We start from the raw sequence: 19,611 nt of genomic DNA on the forward strand, positions 1-19,611 counted from the left end.
TTACGTCAAGTCAACAAGTCGGAATATTGCCATTTATCACGATATCACAATATGAATTTTTGATATGAATTGTGTACATTGGGTGTGCCATATCATATCGTTATCAATGATAATGATATGATATGGCACACCCCTAGCTTATGACTAATTAACAGCCAATATGTTACTCATTAATATGCATGATAATAAACCTCTAGTTAATGGTGAATCTGTGTACCTCAATATAAAGTGTTACCGTTTGTTTTTGTTGTTGTAAAGTGAACTTCACCCCAGATACATGACTCATCATCATTGTGACATGGTGGACATTCCAAACATGGTCATAGATTTAGTTAACAGCATAATCAATGTGTTTGTTTTTTTAGATTCCTGCAGCGCTGCCCGTTTCCTCCACTAAAAAGCTGCTGAATCTCAATACTGACTAAGCACTTTCAATATACTTGCTTACACATTGCTTTACCGAGGGGTAAAAGTGTTTTCCGGACATGACAACACACCCTAGAGGTGTGGTGCGGCACTGCGGCCTTCGAGAGATTTGCGCCCCACCTGTAGGATGGCCCCATAGAGGCGCAGCAGGACACTCCTGGGTTCATCCCCAACACTGTCCAGGCTGTCGGGGAGGATGCACAGGAACAGCTTGTTGCTCAAACCACCCCTGCAAAGGTCAGAAACAGATATGAGGCGAAATCAATCTTTGAACAGAGGTACGGCCAAATCACTACATCTAATTATCATTTATTTTATTTATTTATTTGTTTATTTGGACGGGACAGTGCAAAATTAATGAACACAGAAACCATAGAACAGATACTAAAACCTGGAACATAGTAAAAGTGTAAAAATTGCCGGATTTAGCACAAGGCTAATTTCCATCCGTTGTCCCCATAAAACATAAAACACAATAAACATAAAATGTAAAACATAATAAAACATACATAAAACATAGGTGGTAGCAGCAGTACACTCTAAAACTACGTAAAACATAAGTAGCAGCAATACATATTTCTTAGCAAAACAAGGCTGATATTTGTTAGATTTTGGGACTGATGAGATTGGTCCATGCGATAAGTCTACGTCGCCAAACGATCAATTTAGTGGTCCTAAATGCTCCAATGATTAAGGATGGAATGCAACCATACTGTATATTGAAATGCATTAGATCACAGTGACAATGCATACTGTATCATGGGGCAGAAAAATGAATTGCAATATTAGCTGCATTTTATTTTGCTGCTGTAGTAAATCACAAATGTGACAGCTTGACCATCACAGTTCCACAAGCTCTTAATCTGAATTATATTATTTACACTTTGCAATGACATTTTTACGGCCTAAAGATTTGTGGTTTAGAAATTAACATTATTCTGCAGTCAGACATAGGTTGGATGGCTACTGCCAGCTGATGCCCATGATTCCCCTATTCCCTCACAGAAGTACAGCTACCATAGCTTTACCTAGGCTTATATGCACACTTTGTCCTGTTTATCAAGTGGTGTGAGCAGAACCTCAATGTCAAAATCACATCTCTGGAGATATTCTGATTCAGAAAGACCACTTTTTTACTTTGACTATATTCTGGCTTTGTCCAGACCGATTTGCGTCGATGACATCACAATGATGTCACAATGTCTATGACATCATCAGTGATGTCATCACAATCACATGCATACGTGCTGGCGGCTAGGTTCCGACCTAGCCTTGTTTTTACTGTGAAATACACGAAACTGCATAGACAACATAAATAAGAACAACTACTAGATCATACTAAGGGGTAGTGATGGAAAGTAAGTAAGTAGTACAAGTACTGTACTTAAGTACAAATTCGAGGTAGGCCTACTTGTACTTCACTTGAGTATTTCTACTTTGCGTGCGACTTTATACTTCTTTAATACACTACATATCAGAGGCAAATTGTACTTTTTCCTCCACTACATTTTGACAGCTTTAGTTACTAGTTACTTTTGCAGATTCAGATTAACAATACAAAATAATCAGTAAATACATAAATTATTTTATTATATCAATAAGGATTTATTGATCCCCAGGGGGGCATTCACAAGCTACCCAGCAGTATGTAGATTCATATACAAAATATATATATACATTCAAATTGGCTCCACATTTACTAATTGCAACATTAAAGTGATTAACACATTAATGCATCGAAAATTATAATCCAATAATATACCATATTATTATATATTATTAGGCCATATATTATAATATACTATATAGTAGCCTATATTATTCTGAAGTGGGCCATTCTGCGCGAGTACTTTTACTTTCGGTATTTGTAAGTATGTTTTGATGCAAATATTTTTGTACTTTCACCTATAATATTTTCAATTCAGGACTTGTAACAGAATAGTCAAAGATCTGAGTAGGCTACTTCTTCCACCACTGCTTGAGGGGTTAACATCTGCAGCCCACAGCACACTACATAGCAACCACAGCCATCCAATCCTGAGGCCGGCCTAGCAAAGCAGAACCACCTCTAACGTCTCATCCCAGCAGTGTGCTGAGCAGTACCACCCTGTCTGTAGTATAGTGTGTACAGTAAGGTATGGTTACAATACCTAATGATGGTGATCTGGAAGTGGTCCTCGGATACGATCTTCCAGGCGCCGTGCAGGAACTCCCTGCACCACAGATAGGCCTTGCGCTTGGTGTCCGGGTCGGCCTGGTCCTGGCGGCTCAGGTCCTTGCAGTCCTCCACGGTGTTGGGCTGGACGTGCAGCGCGTTCTCGGTCACCAGCAGCCCCAGCGACAGGGAGGGGGACGAAGACACCCCGTTGATGAATTTGGTCTTCATTTTGGAAAACGTGGAAGAAGAAGAAATAAAAAGTCGAGTGAAATGAAATGCCCCCTTTGAGAGACTAAAAGGTGCTGTGTATCTCCGGATTTATTCTGGTTCTTGGACGTCAACCCGGGTTTATGAGGAACACAGTGGTGCGGTTGTTCTACTGTGTTTGTGAGAGGCTCGGGTGAGAAAGAATGAGAATGCGCTCTGACTGTACTGAGAGACAACGGAGGCAGGACGGTCACTGGCAGCGAATGAATAAAATAACTGGGACGCGCCGATCATTTACGGAGAGGATGGGTGGGGTGGGGTTATGGAGGGAGGCGGTAACACGTCACACATCCGCACACTTTCTATCTCCCCATTGGCTGGCCCAGGCACAGCCCATCCCCCTCTCTCTCCCCATTGGCTGCCCCGGACACAGCCCAGCAGGAACAGGAACCAATACGAACCCGATGCTGCCTCCAAGTGCTGTGGGAGATACACAGGGGTTACACAGGGATACACATGATACACATGATACACATGATACACATGATACACGCGCACAAGCGCGCACACACACACGCACGCACGCACGCACGCACGCACGCACGCACGCACACACACACACACACACACACACACACACGCACATTTTGTAAATACAAATGTTACAGTTATCACAATTGTATTTGTTTGAGGTATTAATAATACACATTATTTGGCAAAAACAATTTGCTCTTGGTGTATTTACATTTATGCATGTGAAATGTTGAGTGAGTCTGTAGCTCCTAGGATGTGGAACGCTCTAACTGTGGTTTGTTCTCAAAGTGTTAGCCTCCTTTCACATAAGCTGACATTAATATGCAGACAGCGCCACCTACTTGTGAAACCGGATACGCTTAATTTCAATGAAAGTAGAAAAGATAGAAAATTAATTTAATACAAATGGGGTGATTTAACATGATGCAGCGAGCAATTCCATAGTGCCAGGGACATATTCCCATTCAGGAAAAACCCCTTGAGATGAATCATCTCATTTTCGAGGGGGTCCTAACATGTAAAAACAAGACAAATGAGAGAGAATCAAGGAAGTTACAATAAAAAGGAGACGAGGCAGATATATAGGCCTATATATATATATATATATATATATATATATATATGTGTGTGTGTGTGTGTGTGTGTGTGTGTGTGTGTGTGTGTGTGTGTGTGTGTTGTCATCATCAATTTAGACAGCAGAAATGTGTGTCAGACAGACAGTCAGGGCAGTGTGAAGCATGTTAAATTGAGGGATTAGGTTCAAATAGGATTGACCATGACCAGACATTGCCAAGTGCCAAGTCAGTGCTCTGGACTAAGGTCATGCTTGAGTGCTGGGAATGATAACAATAGCTGAGTGATGACCTCACCTCGGTCATGGGGCTCGGTGAGTCACCCTCGCTTTGTACAGGGGAAAGGCTCGACGTGGACGTGGTCACATGACAGGTAAAGGCTTGACGTGGTCACATGACAGGATGGAGGGCAAAGGTATTTCTTAAGTCACTGGGTGTGAGGTAACGGTTTACAGTGACTCTCTGAACATAAACAGGAATAAACCCATTGCTTCCAATTGGTTCACAGATCTTTTTCTGAACATTTTGATAAAATTATTGATCAGTTGGTGTAAACCTATATTGAGAATTGAAGGATTGCTTGAAGTTAATGCTCCGTCTGAGAATCCTTCATGATCTCCTCTAAATTGTCTCCTGAAGGGGTGAGACGGGAAGGTGGAGGGGTGAGACCGAGAGGTGGAGGGGTGAGACGGGTGAGACAGAGAGGTGGAGGGGTGAGACAGAGAGGTGGACAGACAGAGAGGAACAGAGAGGAACAGCTGGTCTGAATTGACGCCCTGGGAAATGACAGCAAGGAATTATGAGTGAGCAAGCGTGATAGATGTGTGGCAGGATGGTATGAGAAACTACAGGCCTAGACATACATACATACATATTTCACATGCTTCAGGCATGTGAAATATGTATGTGAAATAGCCTATGTAAGCTTCATTATGTCATCCCTGTCACTCTATGAAGCAGACATGCTTAACGTGCAGCAAAAAGAAGAAAGGGAGGAGAGAGGAGAGAGGAGGGAGGAGAGAGGAGAGAGGAGAGAGGAGAGAGGAGGGAGGAGAGAGGAGGGAGGAGAGAGGGGATGTAGGGACAAACAAGAGGAAGGAATAATGAGGTAAAGGAGCGGTCGAGGAAGAATGTTGGAGGTGTATGACTGTGTGTCTATGTCAGTGTGTCAGTAAGTCGTAAAGCGTCATTTATATTGCACCTTTCAAAACCTAGTGCTTTACAAACTAATAAAAGGATGCAATAGTTATGTAAAGTACAGAGTTAGCTCTGGTTTGCTTTTAGCCAGCACTCATTTGTTGAAAACTATCTTCTACTTAATTCATTTGATTTCAGTTGGTAATGTGTAACTATTTTCAGACATCCAGGTAATAGAAGTTTTAAAAAATCATGTATTTTTAAAAACACTGGACTAAAAACCATGATCAGTTGTAATGAATGCAGCAGGAAGTAACTCAAATAAATCCACACAAGAAAAGTCACATGACTTTTTAAATAAATTATTTTTAAAACTTCAGTTGGCTATGTGTTCCAGAGTCAACAGCCCTTTATGAAGAGTGTTTAGCCTATGTCCTTTGTATATTATGTATTTATGTGGACGTAAATAAATCATTCAAATGTGTGTGTGTGTGTGTGTGTGTGTGTGTGTGTGTGTGTGTGTGTGTGTGTGTGAGGGGGAAATTTAATGAAAATATGCATTATTTTGAACATGTAAAAAATTGGCATGATTAAAAAAATCAATCAACATGTCTGTCATTAGATATTTCCACTAATAGTCACCTAGAATATATATTATAGGACTTATATAGTATTCAACAATACAATATCCAATAACCAATATCCAATAATCCATTATCCCAATATTCAAAAGGCCTAACGTGCAAAGATGACATTAGTTGAGAAACTGCCATCACTTCTACCAATCATCATCATCATCAACAACAACAACAACAACAACAACAACAACAACAACAACAACAACAACAACAACAACATCATCATCATCATCATCATTCATAATTGGTACGAGTTCTCACCAGATGTCTCACTCTTGGAGTACCCCAGCAGGGGGCACTGACGCTCCTTCAGCAGCAACCACTTTAAATCATATTTTTGTAGGTCACCTAGCTGTCGTTTGGGTTATGGCGCAACGCTACGTTTTTATTTGCAACTCAGTTTATGTTTTGCACCGCCATATGAACCATACAAAAATATAAATATTTGTTTCCCCATAAACGCTCACTTTGGAAGACGAAACTCCGCCCGGCGGGATTACGTCGACTACAAAACGTGCGGTACAGCGCATGTTGATGACGTCATCATCAGGCAGCCCCAAGTTCCCCAACAAAAACAACAACAGCGCTCAGCTGTTAGCTAGCTAGCTGGCCTAGCTGCTAGATTATATAACTTTTAACGTTGTACTTTGGTTTTGTCTAGGTGACTAACGCTATACGTTTCAGTATGTTTTTATATAAAGCTGCAAGTGTTATAATCACAATAATACAAATAATTTAATTTGAAGCTGCGGTGTCTCGTCCTGTCTGTGCTAACATTACCTAATAAGTTAGCATCAGGTTAGTTAGTTTTTTCCAGCGACACGGGACGTCTGCTTGTTCGACCAAAAGGTAACGGTAAGTTTTTTATCTGAACAATCAGCTAGTCCAGATAATGTAACGTTAACTAGCACGCAGCTAACGTTAGAGACCTGCTGCTGCATTCATTATTTCACACAAACTTACTGTCAGCTAACTGCCTAACTGTCACCAACAAAATAAATGTTGTCAGATCAAAGGACGTTTGTAAACGGATGTGTTGTATCACTTCGCGACTGTTAGTCTTGGTAAAAGTGAAGAGACGTGTAAAACTTTTACACGTGCACACAAACAAACAACATTATTTTATGGCAGGTGTGTTTAAGGACTACGTCGACCTTTGGGGAAATTAACTGTTTTTTCAACATAACGTGCATGTTAGGAGTAACGTACACACACACACACACACACACACACACACACACACACACACAAGCATATCTGTGTCTCTGGTAACAACATTAGCATAAGCATGTTCAGTACTTTAAATGCTCTGTCTGACGTAATACGATTGACCTTTAGCAGAGATGTGATCAAGTCAACTTTGGTCGAGTCCCAAGTCTAATATATATATATGCATGTCATAATGTAAAGTCAGAACAAATCAATCCAGTATCATTATTAAAAGAAAAAAAGGCTTTTAATGCTTTTAATTATAACTTGGTAAAAGCATGGGTTTGATGTCAATCACTCTCAACTTACAAATTCAGAATTTAAATTGATTCCTCTGCTGGAACAAATCTCATCATCACTTTCAATCTAAGTCATTTACATAAACACAAGATGTTTCCTCCAGAATTTAGAAACCTTTTCAAGTCATCAAAGTACAAGTCGGTATAGTCCTTAAATTTACATTGGAGATTAATTTTCCATCTCTTTTTTCTTCTTCTTTCTAACCCAAGACTCCACCAGGCCAGATATATTTATGGCAAAGCCAGACCACAAGACTTCCCGGTGGAGAATCTGACCTCCACCAATGACCGCCAACATTATTTCCCCATCACTGATCATGTCACCACGGAAGAGGCCCCTGGTTCCTGTGAGCAGTCGCAGGAAAGCCGTGGACGACTTCTTCCCTTTCAACTTCCTGCCGGTGGAGTGTCAGCTGCATGTCCTGTCCTTCCTGAACGAGGTGGACAAATGCAGCTGTGCCCTGGTCTGCTCGAGCTGGAGCTGCCTCGTCCGCTCCTGGAAGCTGTGGCGGGTGGCCGACTACTCCCGCCGCGGCGTCTTCCACCTGGGTCAGGAGGGGCTGCTCGTTTCCAACCGCGAGTTTGAGCGATGGAAAGCCTGGGTCCACCATTACACCCACCACCTGGTCTCGCGCCACGCCAGCCTGCTCACCATGAAGGCCAGCTTCGACCTGGGGGATCGCTACAACAAGTGGAGCGAGCTGCTCAGCCACCTGCTGGATAACGTCCACTGCAGAGACCTCAGCCACCTCGACCTCAACTGGACCTTTACACTCCTGGAGCCCCTCGATCTCAGAGTGCACTCCGGTTCCAGCTCCCACCAGGACAGCATCACCAAGATGGATCAGGTAGCCTGTTTTATCAGGAGTCAAATAAATAAATACATCAAATCAAATAAAGCTGTGCTAGCAGGGTTCCCACGGTCATGGAAAACCTGGAAAAGTTGTGGAATTTCAATTTCAAAATTTCCAGGCTTGGAAAAGTCATGGAATTAGTAAAATCATCCATGAAAGTTTTGGAAAAATCATCAAATTTTGTTGTGTGTAATGGAATTAATTGTTACAGTAATCTTCTGTGGATAACATTCCACGTAACACGATGGCACATTTTATTTTCTGTAGCTGTTGATGTAAAGCCAATATAAAGAGGTGTGTCCTATTTGTCCAGTGTAGTAATAATGTTGATTCAGAGTCACCCGCCTCACATTACATGGACATTCTATTATGGATCCTTGAAAAGTCATGGACATTATTTTGACATTTTATCCATGAACATGTGTGAGATTATGATTGTTGCCTTTGTGAGGATATGGAAGTCTGTCTAATGCTAGTGTGCGTCATTTGTTATATAGACAAAATCGATAGGGAGATGGTTTAACGGTTTGCTTGATTTGACAGGTGGCAAGTTTCCAGGAGCTGCTGACCAAGCTCACCCACAGCTGCCCTCGCATCTCCAAGATGCGGCTGCACTTTGACTGGTCCGACCCTTCCGTGTCGCTCCTCACCCAGTTCCAGCACCTCCGAGTCCTCGAGCTCAAGTACTTCTGGGTCTTCAAGGGAGTGACTCCCTCGACGCTGCAGAACCTCACCAAATCCCTGCCCAACCTGAAGTCTCTGACGTTACACATCCTTGTGCCGCTGCGGAACCTCGGCATCTCCTACACTCTGGAGTCTCAGTCGCTGGAGTTCCTGGACGTGTCGCCCAGCCGAGGCCTGGTCTTCTCCTGCTTGAACCTGCCCGCGCTGCGCGAGCTCCGTGCCAAGAAGATCGTCCGCGGCATCACGCTGGACAGGAGGACCAGGCTGAGGATCCAGAGCCGGTGGCCGTGTCTCTACCACGTCCTCCGGGAGGGGACGCCCAAGCTCCAGGCCCTCAACAATGAGAGACTCCTCTCCACCTGGAGAGAAGAGAGCTACGGGGAGCTGTCGGCCATCCTAGCTCAGTCCTGTTGCTGTGTCCAGCATCTAGATAGCTGGCTTTGGTAGTCTACTGTTTGGATTGGACAATAATACATACCTGGACTCTGACTGGTCGATGCCAGAACAGAGCAGTGCACCTGGACTCTGACTGGTTGATGCCAGAACAGAACAGAACAGAGCAGTGCACCTGGACTCTGACTGGTCGATGCCAGAACAGAGCAGTGCACCTGGACTCTGACTGGTCGATGCCAGAACAGAGCAGTGCATTGCTCTTACATGCAGCAATTTGTGTCCCCATTTGAAATTATTTTCAAATGGTTGAAAAATAATTGAAATTATTGTTTACCAGAAGGTGTCTGATATGGAGTGAAAGCAAAGGATTGTGGGCTGCTGTTTCCAGTTCCTAAGCAGAACGCTGTTTCCCAAATGTGGAAAATAGGTTTATTTCCAACAAGCATACAGCTACTTGATGTTCCAGTCTGATTATATATATATATATATATCCCCCCCAAGCTCTAAGAGAACCAGATAACAGAATGTGTTAGTTTCTCCAAGTTGCAAAAATCTAATTGTAAATGCAGCCAATTGATTGAGAAATGGATGCATACATTCAACTGTTACATTTGGATGTGGTGAATTGAATTCAGTTGCATTTACCTCCAGGCAGCTGTGCAGAAGATACAGTCGTACAGTACAGTCGTCTGCTGTTTCCAAGCAATACAGCAATACAGAAACACAGACATTAATATATGTGGTCATGAAACATTTGGTTATAACTGTAGAAGATCAGAAGGACCTTAAGCTGCGTTCACACCGACCTATTAAAGTTTTTCGCTGGCATTGAGTTTACATACAAAGTCAATGAAAAGAAAACGAGCGATTGAGCGTATATTCGCCTGGGAGAAAAATCGCTGGGCATCCGAGCGACAGAGACAGAGTGATAGGGCGAAAATACGCTCGTCGCCCAAGATGAAATATCCCAACTCGAGCGAAATTACGCTGGCATCAGTCGCTCGCTGTTCAACGCTGATTGGCTGCCGTGTGAGAGTGAGTCAAGGATCACACTGGCTTGGAACAAACCGTTGGTTTATTGTGTGGCAACAAACCGCATTGACAGCTGATTGACAGGCTGACAGCTGACATTAAGTGAAGTCTGTACTACTGGTTTAGAGCTCGCATTAGGAGCACGCTGATAGGCTTGGCTTGTAAACAACTACGGTGGTTCGTAGTGGACAAACATCATGACATTGCGTAACGTTATAGCCCCCAGATGTCCGTCAATTCGTGTGCCTGTTGACGAGCGATTCCAAAGGGTTGAATCAAGCGGCAGAGAGAAAAATAAATATCTCGGTGTGAACACAGCTTTAGACAGGTCATGAATGCAGCACAGCTAATCAGGGTTTCTCCAGCACTGGACATAAGTTTGTTTTTCAACAAACACATTTGACTTGATTCCCCTTTTTAGGTTGTTTTCTTCATGTGTGACTATGACTTGAGTGGCCCTTGTGTTTCATTGTGTGTGGTGTTGGTGAGAGCTGATGTGATTGTGTGTGATTTTAATGTTTTACATGTCTGTCTTTGAATGAAGGGATTCAAATGACCAGGGTTCCCACGGTCATCATGCTAAACATGGAAAAGTCATGGAATTCCAAAATCTCGTTTTCCAGGCCCTGAAAAGTCATGGAATGAGTAAATCCCTTGAAATTTAAGGAACATTTGTGGAATTTAGTTGTGTGTTGTTGTGTTTTGTGTGTATAATTATTATACGCTGGACAAATAGGACACCACCACCTTATAGTGGATTTGAGTGCTTCTTGTATTTTACATTCATGTTTAATGGAAAATTCCCGTTTTATTTCAATAGCTTCCATGTAATGTGATGCAGTGACTCTAAAGCACTAAAATCCAATATAAAGAGGTGTGTCCTGTTTGTCCAGTGTAGTCATAACTCCTGGTATTGTTTGCGATTCAGCAGCTCACATTACATGGAAATTCTGTTATGGAGCCTTGGAAAGTCATGGGAAAGTTTTGGAATTTTATCCTTGAAAATGTGGGAATGCAGAATTACACCTTCCACCTGGAACCTTGGACACTTGCATTCCTGTCACAGGAGGTTATTGTTGATCAAATACCCAAAGCCAGTGACTGACTGAATTTTGAATTCTAACCTTTTCTGTTCGTGGGTCAAATGTCTTCTTGGGATAATGGTTTCAATGTATTTCACATGTATAGTAAGTTTGTAAAAAAAAAGAATTCCTTTTTACCATAGGCCTCAATCATGTGTTACTCATCTGAGGGATGGAATTGATGCTGTTGCAGTCTTCCTTCTAACCAATAGAGGTCCCTGCTCTCAAACATGTCTTTTGGCCCAGAAGTTGTCTCTCTCAAGGTCTTACAACAGAAACATGCTTGGGTTTACAATTGCACTAGTGTACCCATTGTCTCCTAGACAAATTAATTCCAATAGATTTCCCTCCAATTACATTTTCTTCTGTAACTAAAAGAGATGCAGAGGGTATTTATGCTATTCAAAGTATATCGGTGTATGTATGAGATTTTGGTGATATGATGAAAGTTTGAGTTTCGAACATTTCAAAGGATGAAGAATAAAAATTGTAAATTCTAGTTCTAAATTTTAATTATTTCTTTAAGCTAGTTTGCGCCTGTGTTTACCCACGCACATCGTGCGTAACATGAGTATATAGAGTGAATAACTGATGACAACTGAGGTCCCAAAACGGCATTGTAAGACACAAAACATTCGTGGGAACAATACATACAGACGCTCGTTTCTGACCAGTAGTGAATGGGAGGCCGTGGGAATGAAGCCATGGAACCTTTTAGTGTTCACACGTGTTCTGTTTCTCCGTATAATGAACGAATTGACATTTTTCATTGCTCTTTTTTCATTGTCTGGTATGAGTTCATTCGCACAAACATTTTACAGGGAAAAGTAGGCACCAGGGAATAGTTTCAGGGTTTTGCTTTGCTGTGTGTGTTTAACTCCATGAGAATATGGATATAATGTATTGAAAAGTTCTGGAAGACTTATGTACTACAATCTGTCTTTATCTCAGCAGCAGTGATTTTGTGCAGCCTATCATTTGGTGTCTTTGTTATATTTTGCTCCCCCATAAGTGACTATTATTTCTTTTTATCATTTTTCCCAGGTTGTTCTCCCATTTTCTCCCCCCAATTGTACTTGGCCAAATCCCCCCCTGCTGTGCCTGTCGTTGCTCCACCCCCTCTGCTGATCCGGGGAGAGCCGTAGACTAGCACATCCTCCGATGCATGTGAAGTCATCAGCCGCTGCTTTTCACCTGATGGCGAGGAGTTTCACCGGCACACGGGAGCAGGGACGTGCACAGATAGACCCCAGGTGGTGCCCAAGCACCTGCCCTTTTGGCCTTTGACTGGTAAGTGGTACTGGACTGGTAAGGCTATATCTGAATCTGAATGGGTTCTATGGGTACCCACAAGTATCCCGTTTACAGACATGCCCACTCTATGCTAATCCCATGCAGTTTTTGGCACACACACAAATTATTTTTTGCATGCAGTATAAAAATTCTTTTCCACTTGAATATTTCGGCATCCTGCGGTCCCTAAACAGTCTTGGAATGACATAAATTGGGTATGACTGGAAAGCTTTGAGTCTTGTGGATTCAATGAGCCCAGTCGTATTCATGTGTGATTATGTTAGTCCCCCTAATAGCCATTTCATTGAAGTGACACCATTTTTCTAAAACTTTATCTCACTGTATACAATGGGGGGAAAAGAAAGAAAAAAGTTAGTACATTGTGTCTTACATTTGTCTGTAGTATGTCTGTAGTACATGTCAGATAAGGACAGACTGTGAACAATGGTCTGAGAAAGTGAGCAGCCAGACTCAAAGGGTTACAGAATATGCCGCGCAAACACTAAAATATTGACTTAACGTAATTTTCTCTTGGGGTTTGTATAAGGTAATAATATATCTAGGACACTTTTCTCACAGAAAGGACACATGATGACATATATGGCAATTATGCAGCAGGATCCAGGATGTATGCTCAAGCAAAGATCCCGTAAGTTTAATAATGTGTAGGCTACAGATGGAGTGAAGACGTGTCTGTTCAGATCATACTGTACTCCACTCTATATACGCATGCTTAATCGGTGTTACGATTATGAGGGAGTCTTTGGAAAATTGTCTCCCCTTGCTGACGTCTTTATTGCCATATTCTCAATGTCATGTTTTTAATGTGTAAAGTGGAGGGGAGCACTTCAAGTGTGGTCACCCTTGGACACACCAGCTTCCCACCTGCAGACACGGCCAATTGTGTCTGTAGGGACGTCTGACCGCTACCAGGAAGTGAACCTGGGTCTCCGCGATGGTCGGTGAGTCATTTGACCTCTGCGCTACCCAGATGCCTCGACTATATTTCTAAAATGTCTCATGTTGAATTGAAAGTTTGCATGGTCCGTTATGGGCTGTATTAAAGTTGAATGACCCCAGGACGTTATGGGCTGTATTAAAGTTGAATGACCCCAGGACTTACCAAGTCAAAATCTTTAGCTTCCTTTAGTTCTGTGATGACGTTTCATCTCACAGGAAAAATAAACTATTCTTTCTAGTGATGTCACGGTACCAATAATTCAGTAGTCGGTACCGGTACTAGTGAATTTCCACGGTACTCGGTACCAATTCCGGTACCACGGTAAAAAAAACAGACTGATATTTCTTCAACATATTCTCCTTTATTAAAGTATGCAACCATTTCCAATGAACAAATGGCATGTAGTCTTCAACTTTAAAACAAAACAATGTGCGTCTGCTTACTTCTTACATTCAACTCTGTATGGCAGTGAGTGCAGACAGTGCAACACCAGTGGCATGTAGCCCTCAAGTATTGTTTATTGAAAAAAAAAAAGCGATACCCTCAGAACCATGCAAAAACAGGTACCGAAGTACCGAAAACAATGTAGTACCGACTAAGTACCGAAGTACCGAAAACCGTGACAACACTAATTCTTTCTACCCCAAAATCTCCATGTGGGGAAAAGATGACAGTGTGTGGCCGTGCGTAATGGTGAAGCTGTCATAAACATGAGTGCAACACTAACATATATTCATAAGATAATACTGATTGCAAAGCAGGCAAGTGAAAGCAGGGGGGGGGGGGGGGGGGCTTTCCCACCTTCTTAGTCACTTCTTAGTAGTGTTCTAATATGGTCGGGGAGTTTTGATCCACTTGACCCCGTGATATATGAACAGCTGTTCTGAGCGTAACCAATAGCCAAAATAACCACCACTCCCAGCTCCAACCCATAGACTGGTCCCATTTGCCCAGTTCTGTGCCTGTGCTTCCCCTCCTGAGGTGAAGAATGTGTTTGTGTGGGTGGTGGTGGTGGTGGTGGTTGTGGGGGGGAGCTTCCCAATTGATGATTCCCAAATAATGTTGTTCTCTATCCCCCTTTCTATTCCTCCTCTTTTCTCCACCCTCCTCCGGCACTCCTCCCCGAGCCTCTCGGTACTCCTCCTTACACATGATTCTTGTTTGTTGAGAGTTTGTCAGTAGTCTGGGATCCATACAGACCTGTAGCTTAGCACGCCAGCAGATCCAATACAGACCTGTAGCTTAGCACGCCAGCAGATCCAATACAGACCTGTAGCTTAGCACGCCAGCAGATCCAATACAGACCTGTAGCTTAGCACGCCAGCAGAACCGACCCCCTGCGTGGGGAAATCGGCTCTGACTGTGGAAGGTAGGCGCAACTCAGGGGGCTCCTCCTCTGCGTTAGAAGCCCCAGATCGCCTCCTCCTGGGTCCAGAATATAGTGCAGGACACAGTGATGCTTCTTCTGACATTCTTCTAACTGTTGGCGTAGTGTGGCATAGCGTAGTTGTGCCCATATGGTCCACTTGGGAGTCTATATGGAATAAGAAGACGACTGGTGGTTCGGATTCAAACCAATTTTATTTTTAAATATATCCGTATCGGCATGGGCAATCGACCAAAAGAGTGAGAAAATATATCAGCATATTCGATATCGGCAAAAACATCCAATATTATGCAGCAACCCTAATCCTGCCTACTTTAACTATGTATTTCCAATGGTTAAAGATGCAATAAGCAAGGTTTGTATTGCCCCATAGCACAACATGAGCATAATATATCTGTGGAGGGGGTTGACAGAGTTGTTGACCAATACCAGTGACTCAGCATTTACTTCATCAGGAAGTGTTTTTCTTTTTCTCTAGACTCACTTTGCTGCCTGGACTCTGTTGAACAAAGTCTCCCTGCTCAAGACACTGCCACTGCTGAGGGGCACTTTGTACTGGGTACTGATGCTACTGCTGAGGGGCACTTTGTACTGGGCACTGATGATACTGCTGAGGGGCACTTTGTACTGGGCAATGATGATACTGATGATACTGCTGAGGGGCACTTTGTACTGGGTACTGATGATACTGCTGATACTGATGAGGGGCACTTTGTACTGGGTACTGATGATACTGATGAGGGGCACTTTGTACGGGGTACTGATGATACTGATGAGGGGCACTTTGTACTGGGCACTGATGATACTGATGATACTGCTGAGGGGCACTTTGTACTGGGCACTGATGATACTGATGATACTGCTGAGGGGCACTTTGTACTGGGCACTGATGATACTGCTGATACTGATGAGGGGCACTTTGTACTGGGTACTGATGATACTGATGAGGGGCACTTTGTACTGGGCACTGATGATACTGATGCTACTGCTGAGGGGCACTTTGTACTGGGTACTGATGATACTGCTGAGGGGCACTTTGTACTGGGTACTGATGATACTGATGATAAAGCTGAGGGGCACTTTGTACTGGGTACTGATGATACTGATGATACTGATGATAAAGCTGAGGGGCACTTTGTACTGGGTACTGATGATACTGCTGAGGGGCACTTTGTACTGGGCACTGATGATACTGCTGAGGGGCACTTTGTACTGGGCACTGATGATACTGATGATACTGATGAGGGGCACTTTGTACTGGGCACTGATGATACTGCTGAGGGGCACTTTGTACTGGGCACTGATGATACTGATGATACTGCTGAGGGGCACTTTGTACTGGGTGGGCACTGATGATAGTGCTGAGGGGCACTTTGTACTGGGCACTGATGATAGTGCTGAGGGGCACTTTGTACTGGGCACTGATGATACTGATGATACTGCTGAGGGGTACTTTGTACTGGGCACTGATGATACTGGGAATCAAACCAGCTTGTTTCCTTCCCTTGCCACAAGATGAGGCTTAAATGGTGCCAGACATGTGAAAATGATCCCATGTGTGGGTACCTCAGTTGCAGGTGGGCTGAGGTTAAAAATCCCAGTGGAAGAAATCTATAGTGTATCTGTAGTCCTTTGCTTTATCTAAATGAACAAATAACTAAAGGCAGGCTGGTAGCTCCAGGGAATGAACTCTAACAGGCAATGTACACCAGATGTGTTGCGGCTGCGTTGCGGATCCGGTAAAACTGCCGGATCGACTCTCGTCTCTCGCCCATGTTAATTGATGGGTGATACACGCGGTACGGAAAAATTATGCACCTGTTCTATTTTTGTCGGATCCCGCATACGTCTGACAGATTACGTGAGTGAGTGTGTGGGTCATTCTGTCAGTCATTCTGTTTGCAGCCATACCAGAGCCGTACCGCATCTGTTCCGGAGGCGGTGTACATTGCCCGTAAGGCTATTAAAGCTGCTATAGGGAAAAGTTTTTTTAAATACTAGGCATCTAACACTAGGCATGTGATGTCACAGTGGGATTTATGACATCACAGTGGGACATGGGACAGACAGACAGACAGACAGACAGAGACACAGAGCCCCAGCTCCCATTTATATACTGATGATGATGATGATGATGATGATTCAGTGATGTCATAAATTCACTCTCTCACACACACACACACACACACACACATTTTTTGCATGCAGTATAAAAATTCTTTTCCACTTGAATATTTCGGCATCCTGCGGTCCCTAAACAGTCTTGGAATGACATAAATTGGGTATGACTGGAAAGCTTTGAGTCTTGTGGATTCAATGAGCCCAGTCGTATTCATGTGTGATTATGTTAGTCCCCCTAATAGCCATTTCATTGAAGTGACACCATTTTTCTAAAACTTTATCTCACTGTATACAATGGGGGGAAAAGAAAGAAAAAAGTTAGTACATTGTGTCTTACATTTGTCTGTAGTATGTCTGTAGTACATGTCAGATAAGGACAGACTGTGAACAATGGTCTGAGAAAGTGAGCAGCCAGACTCAAAGGGTTACAGAATATGCAGCGCAAACACTAAAATATTGACTTAACGTAATTTTCTCTTGGGGTTTGTATAAGGTAATAATATATCTAGGACACTTTTCTCACAGAAAGGACACATGATGACATATATGGCAATTATGCAGCAGGATCCAGGATGTATGCTCAAGCAAAGATCCCGTAAGTTTAATAATGTGTAGGCTACAGATGGAGTGAAGACGTGTCTGTTCAGATCATACTGTACTCCACTCTATATACGCATGCTTAATCGGTGTTACGATTATGAGGGAGTCTTTGGAAAATTGTCTCCCCTTGCTGACGTCTTTATTGCCATATTCTCAATGTCATGTTTTTAATGTGTAAAGTGGAGGGGAGCACTTCAAGTGTGGTCACCCTTGGACACACCAGCTTCCCACCTGCAGACACGGCCAATTGTGTCTGTAGGGACGTCTGACCGCTACCAGGAAGTGAACCTGGGTCTCCGCGATGGTCGGTGAGTCATTTGACCTCTGCGCTACCCAGATGCCTCGACTATATTTCTAAAATGTCTCATGTTGAATTGAAAGTTTGCATGGTCCGTTATGGGCTGTATTAAAGTTGAATGACCCCAGGACGTTATGGGCTGTATTAAAGTTGAATGACCCCAGGACTTACCAAGTCAAAATCTTTAGCTTCCTTTAGTTCTGTGATGACGTTTCATCTCACAGGAAAAATAAACTATTCTTTCTAGTGATGTCACGGTACCAATAATTCAGTAGTCGGTACCGGTACTAGTGAATTTCCACGGTACTCGGTACCAATTCCGGTACCACGGTAAAAAAAACAGACTGATATTTCTTCAACATATTCTCCTTTATTAAAGTATGCAACCATTTCCAATGAACAAATGACATGTAGTCTTCAACTTTAAAACAAAACAATGTGCGTCTGCTTACTTCTTACATTCAACTCTGTATGGCAGTGAGTGCAGACAGTGCAACACCAGTGGCATGTAGCCCTCAAGTATTGTTTATTGAAAAAAAAAAAGCGATACCCTCAGAACCATGCAAAAACAGGTACCGAAGTACCGAAAACAATGTAGTACCGACTAAGTACCGAAGTACCGAAAACCGTGACAACACTAATTCTTTCTACCCCAAAATCTCCATGTGGGGAAAAGATGACAGTGTGTGGCCGTGCGTAATGGTGAAGCTGTCATAAACATGAGTGCAACACTAACATATATTCAACAAGATAATACTGATTGCAAAGCAGGCAAGTGAAAGCAGGGGGGGGGGGGGGGGGCTTTCCCACCTTCTTAGTCACTTCTTAGTAGTGTTCTAATATGGTCGGGGAGTTTTGATCCACTTGACCCCGTGATATATGAACAGCTGTTCTGAGCGTAACCAATAGCCAAAATAACCACCACTCCCAGCTCCAACCCATAGACTGGTCCCATTTGCCCAGTTCTGTGCCTGTGCTTCCCCTCCTGAGGTGAAGAATGTGTTTGTGTGGGTGGTGGTGGTGGTGGTGGTGGTTGTGGGGGGGAGCTTCCCAATTGATGATTCCCAAATAATGTTGTTCTCTATCCCCCTTTCTATTCCTCCTCTTTTCTCCACCCTCCTCCGGCACTCCTCCCCGAGCCTCTCGGTACTCCTCCTTACACATGATTCTTGTTTGTTGAGAGTTTGTCAGTAGTCTGGGATCCATACAGACCTGTAGCTTAGCACGCCAGCAGATCCAATACAGACCTGTAGCTTAGCACGCCAGCAGATCCAATACAGACCTGTAGCTTAGCACGCCAGCAGATCCAATACAGACCTGTAGCTTAGCACGCCAGCAGAACCGACCCCCTGCGTGGGGAAATCGGCTCTGACTGTGGAAGGTAGGCGCAACTCAGGGGGCTCCTCCTCTGCGTTAGAAGCCCCAGATCGCCTCCTCCTGGGTCCAGAATATAGTGCAGGACACAGTGATGCTTCTTCTGACATTCTTCTAACTCCTGAAGGATCTCTTTCTCCAGCTGCCCTTTTGGGCCTATCAGGCCATCAAACCATCAATCGTATGATTGATGGTTTCGGGAGTGTTTGCTGTGTTTCGGATAGGAGAACGTGAGGAGGTGAGTGATGCTTTGGAGAGGGCGGTGTGAGAAGAAGAGAGTGTTCCTTGAGGTTTACCGAACCCCTGCATTAGTGGCAAGACCACACTAACCGCCTCCAGATGTGTGAGAGCG

The 19,611-nt window shown here is 43.4% G+C and overlaps 2 protein-coding genes across 3 annotated transcripts in view; one reads left to right on the forward strand and one right to left on the reverse strand.

The window, feature by feature from the left end:
* Positions 1–2,970, reverse strand: part of chka (choline kinase alpha) — a 39,305-nt gene extending 36,335 nt beyond the window's left edge. The window contains exons 1-2 of the mRNA XM_083654333.1: positions 2,577–2,970; positions 547–655 (exon numbers count right to left, since the gene is read on the reverse strand). Of these exons, the coding sequence (XP_083510459.1) occupies positions 547–655; positions 2,577–2,812 (345 nt within the window). The 5' untranslated portion in view covers positions 2,813–2,970. The remainder of the gene's footprint in view (positions 1–546; positions 656–2,576) is intronic.
* A 3,401-nt stretch (positions 2,971–6,371) lies between these two features.
* On the forward strand, positions 6,372–11,682 carry LOC310793269 (uncharacterized protein). 2 transcript variants are annotated; one of them, XM_083655060.1, is made up of 3 exons: positions 6,372–6,527; positions 7,391–8,028; positions 8,578–11,682. In XM_083655060.1, the coding sequence occupies exons 2-3, from the start codon at positions 7,465–7,467 to the stop codon at positions 9,163–9,165; spliced, it is 1,152 nt and encodes a 383-aa protein (XP_083511186.1). In that variant the 5' UTR covers positions 6,372–6,527; positions 7,391–7,464; the 3' UTR covers positions 9,166–11,682. The 2 variants fall into 2 exon arrangements, with proteins under 2 accessions (XP_083511186.1, XP_083511185.1); XM_083655059.1 differs by having other exon boundaries at positions 6,372–6,521.
* Positions 11,683–19,611: the final 7,929 nt, after the last annotated feature.

Source organism: Poromitra crassiceps, assembly GCF_964638095.1.
Source record: "Poromitra crassiceps genome assembly, chromosome: 18".
NCBI classification, from domain to species: Eukaryota; Metazoa; Chordata; class Actinopteri; order Beryciformes; family Melamphaidae; genus Poromitra; species Poromitra crassiceps.

Coding starts and splice junctions, on each gene's coding strand:
- LOC310793269 (XM_083655060.1), top strand. CDS start 7,465: ATGACCGCCAACATTATTTCCCCATCACTGATCATGTCACCACGGAAG. Junction 8,029..8,577: donor GCATCACCAAGATGGATCAG/GTAGCCTGTTTT, acceptor TTGATTTGACAG/GTGGCAAGTTTCCAGGAGCT.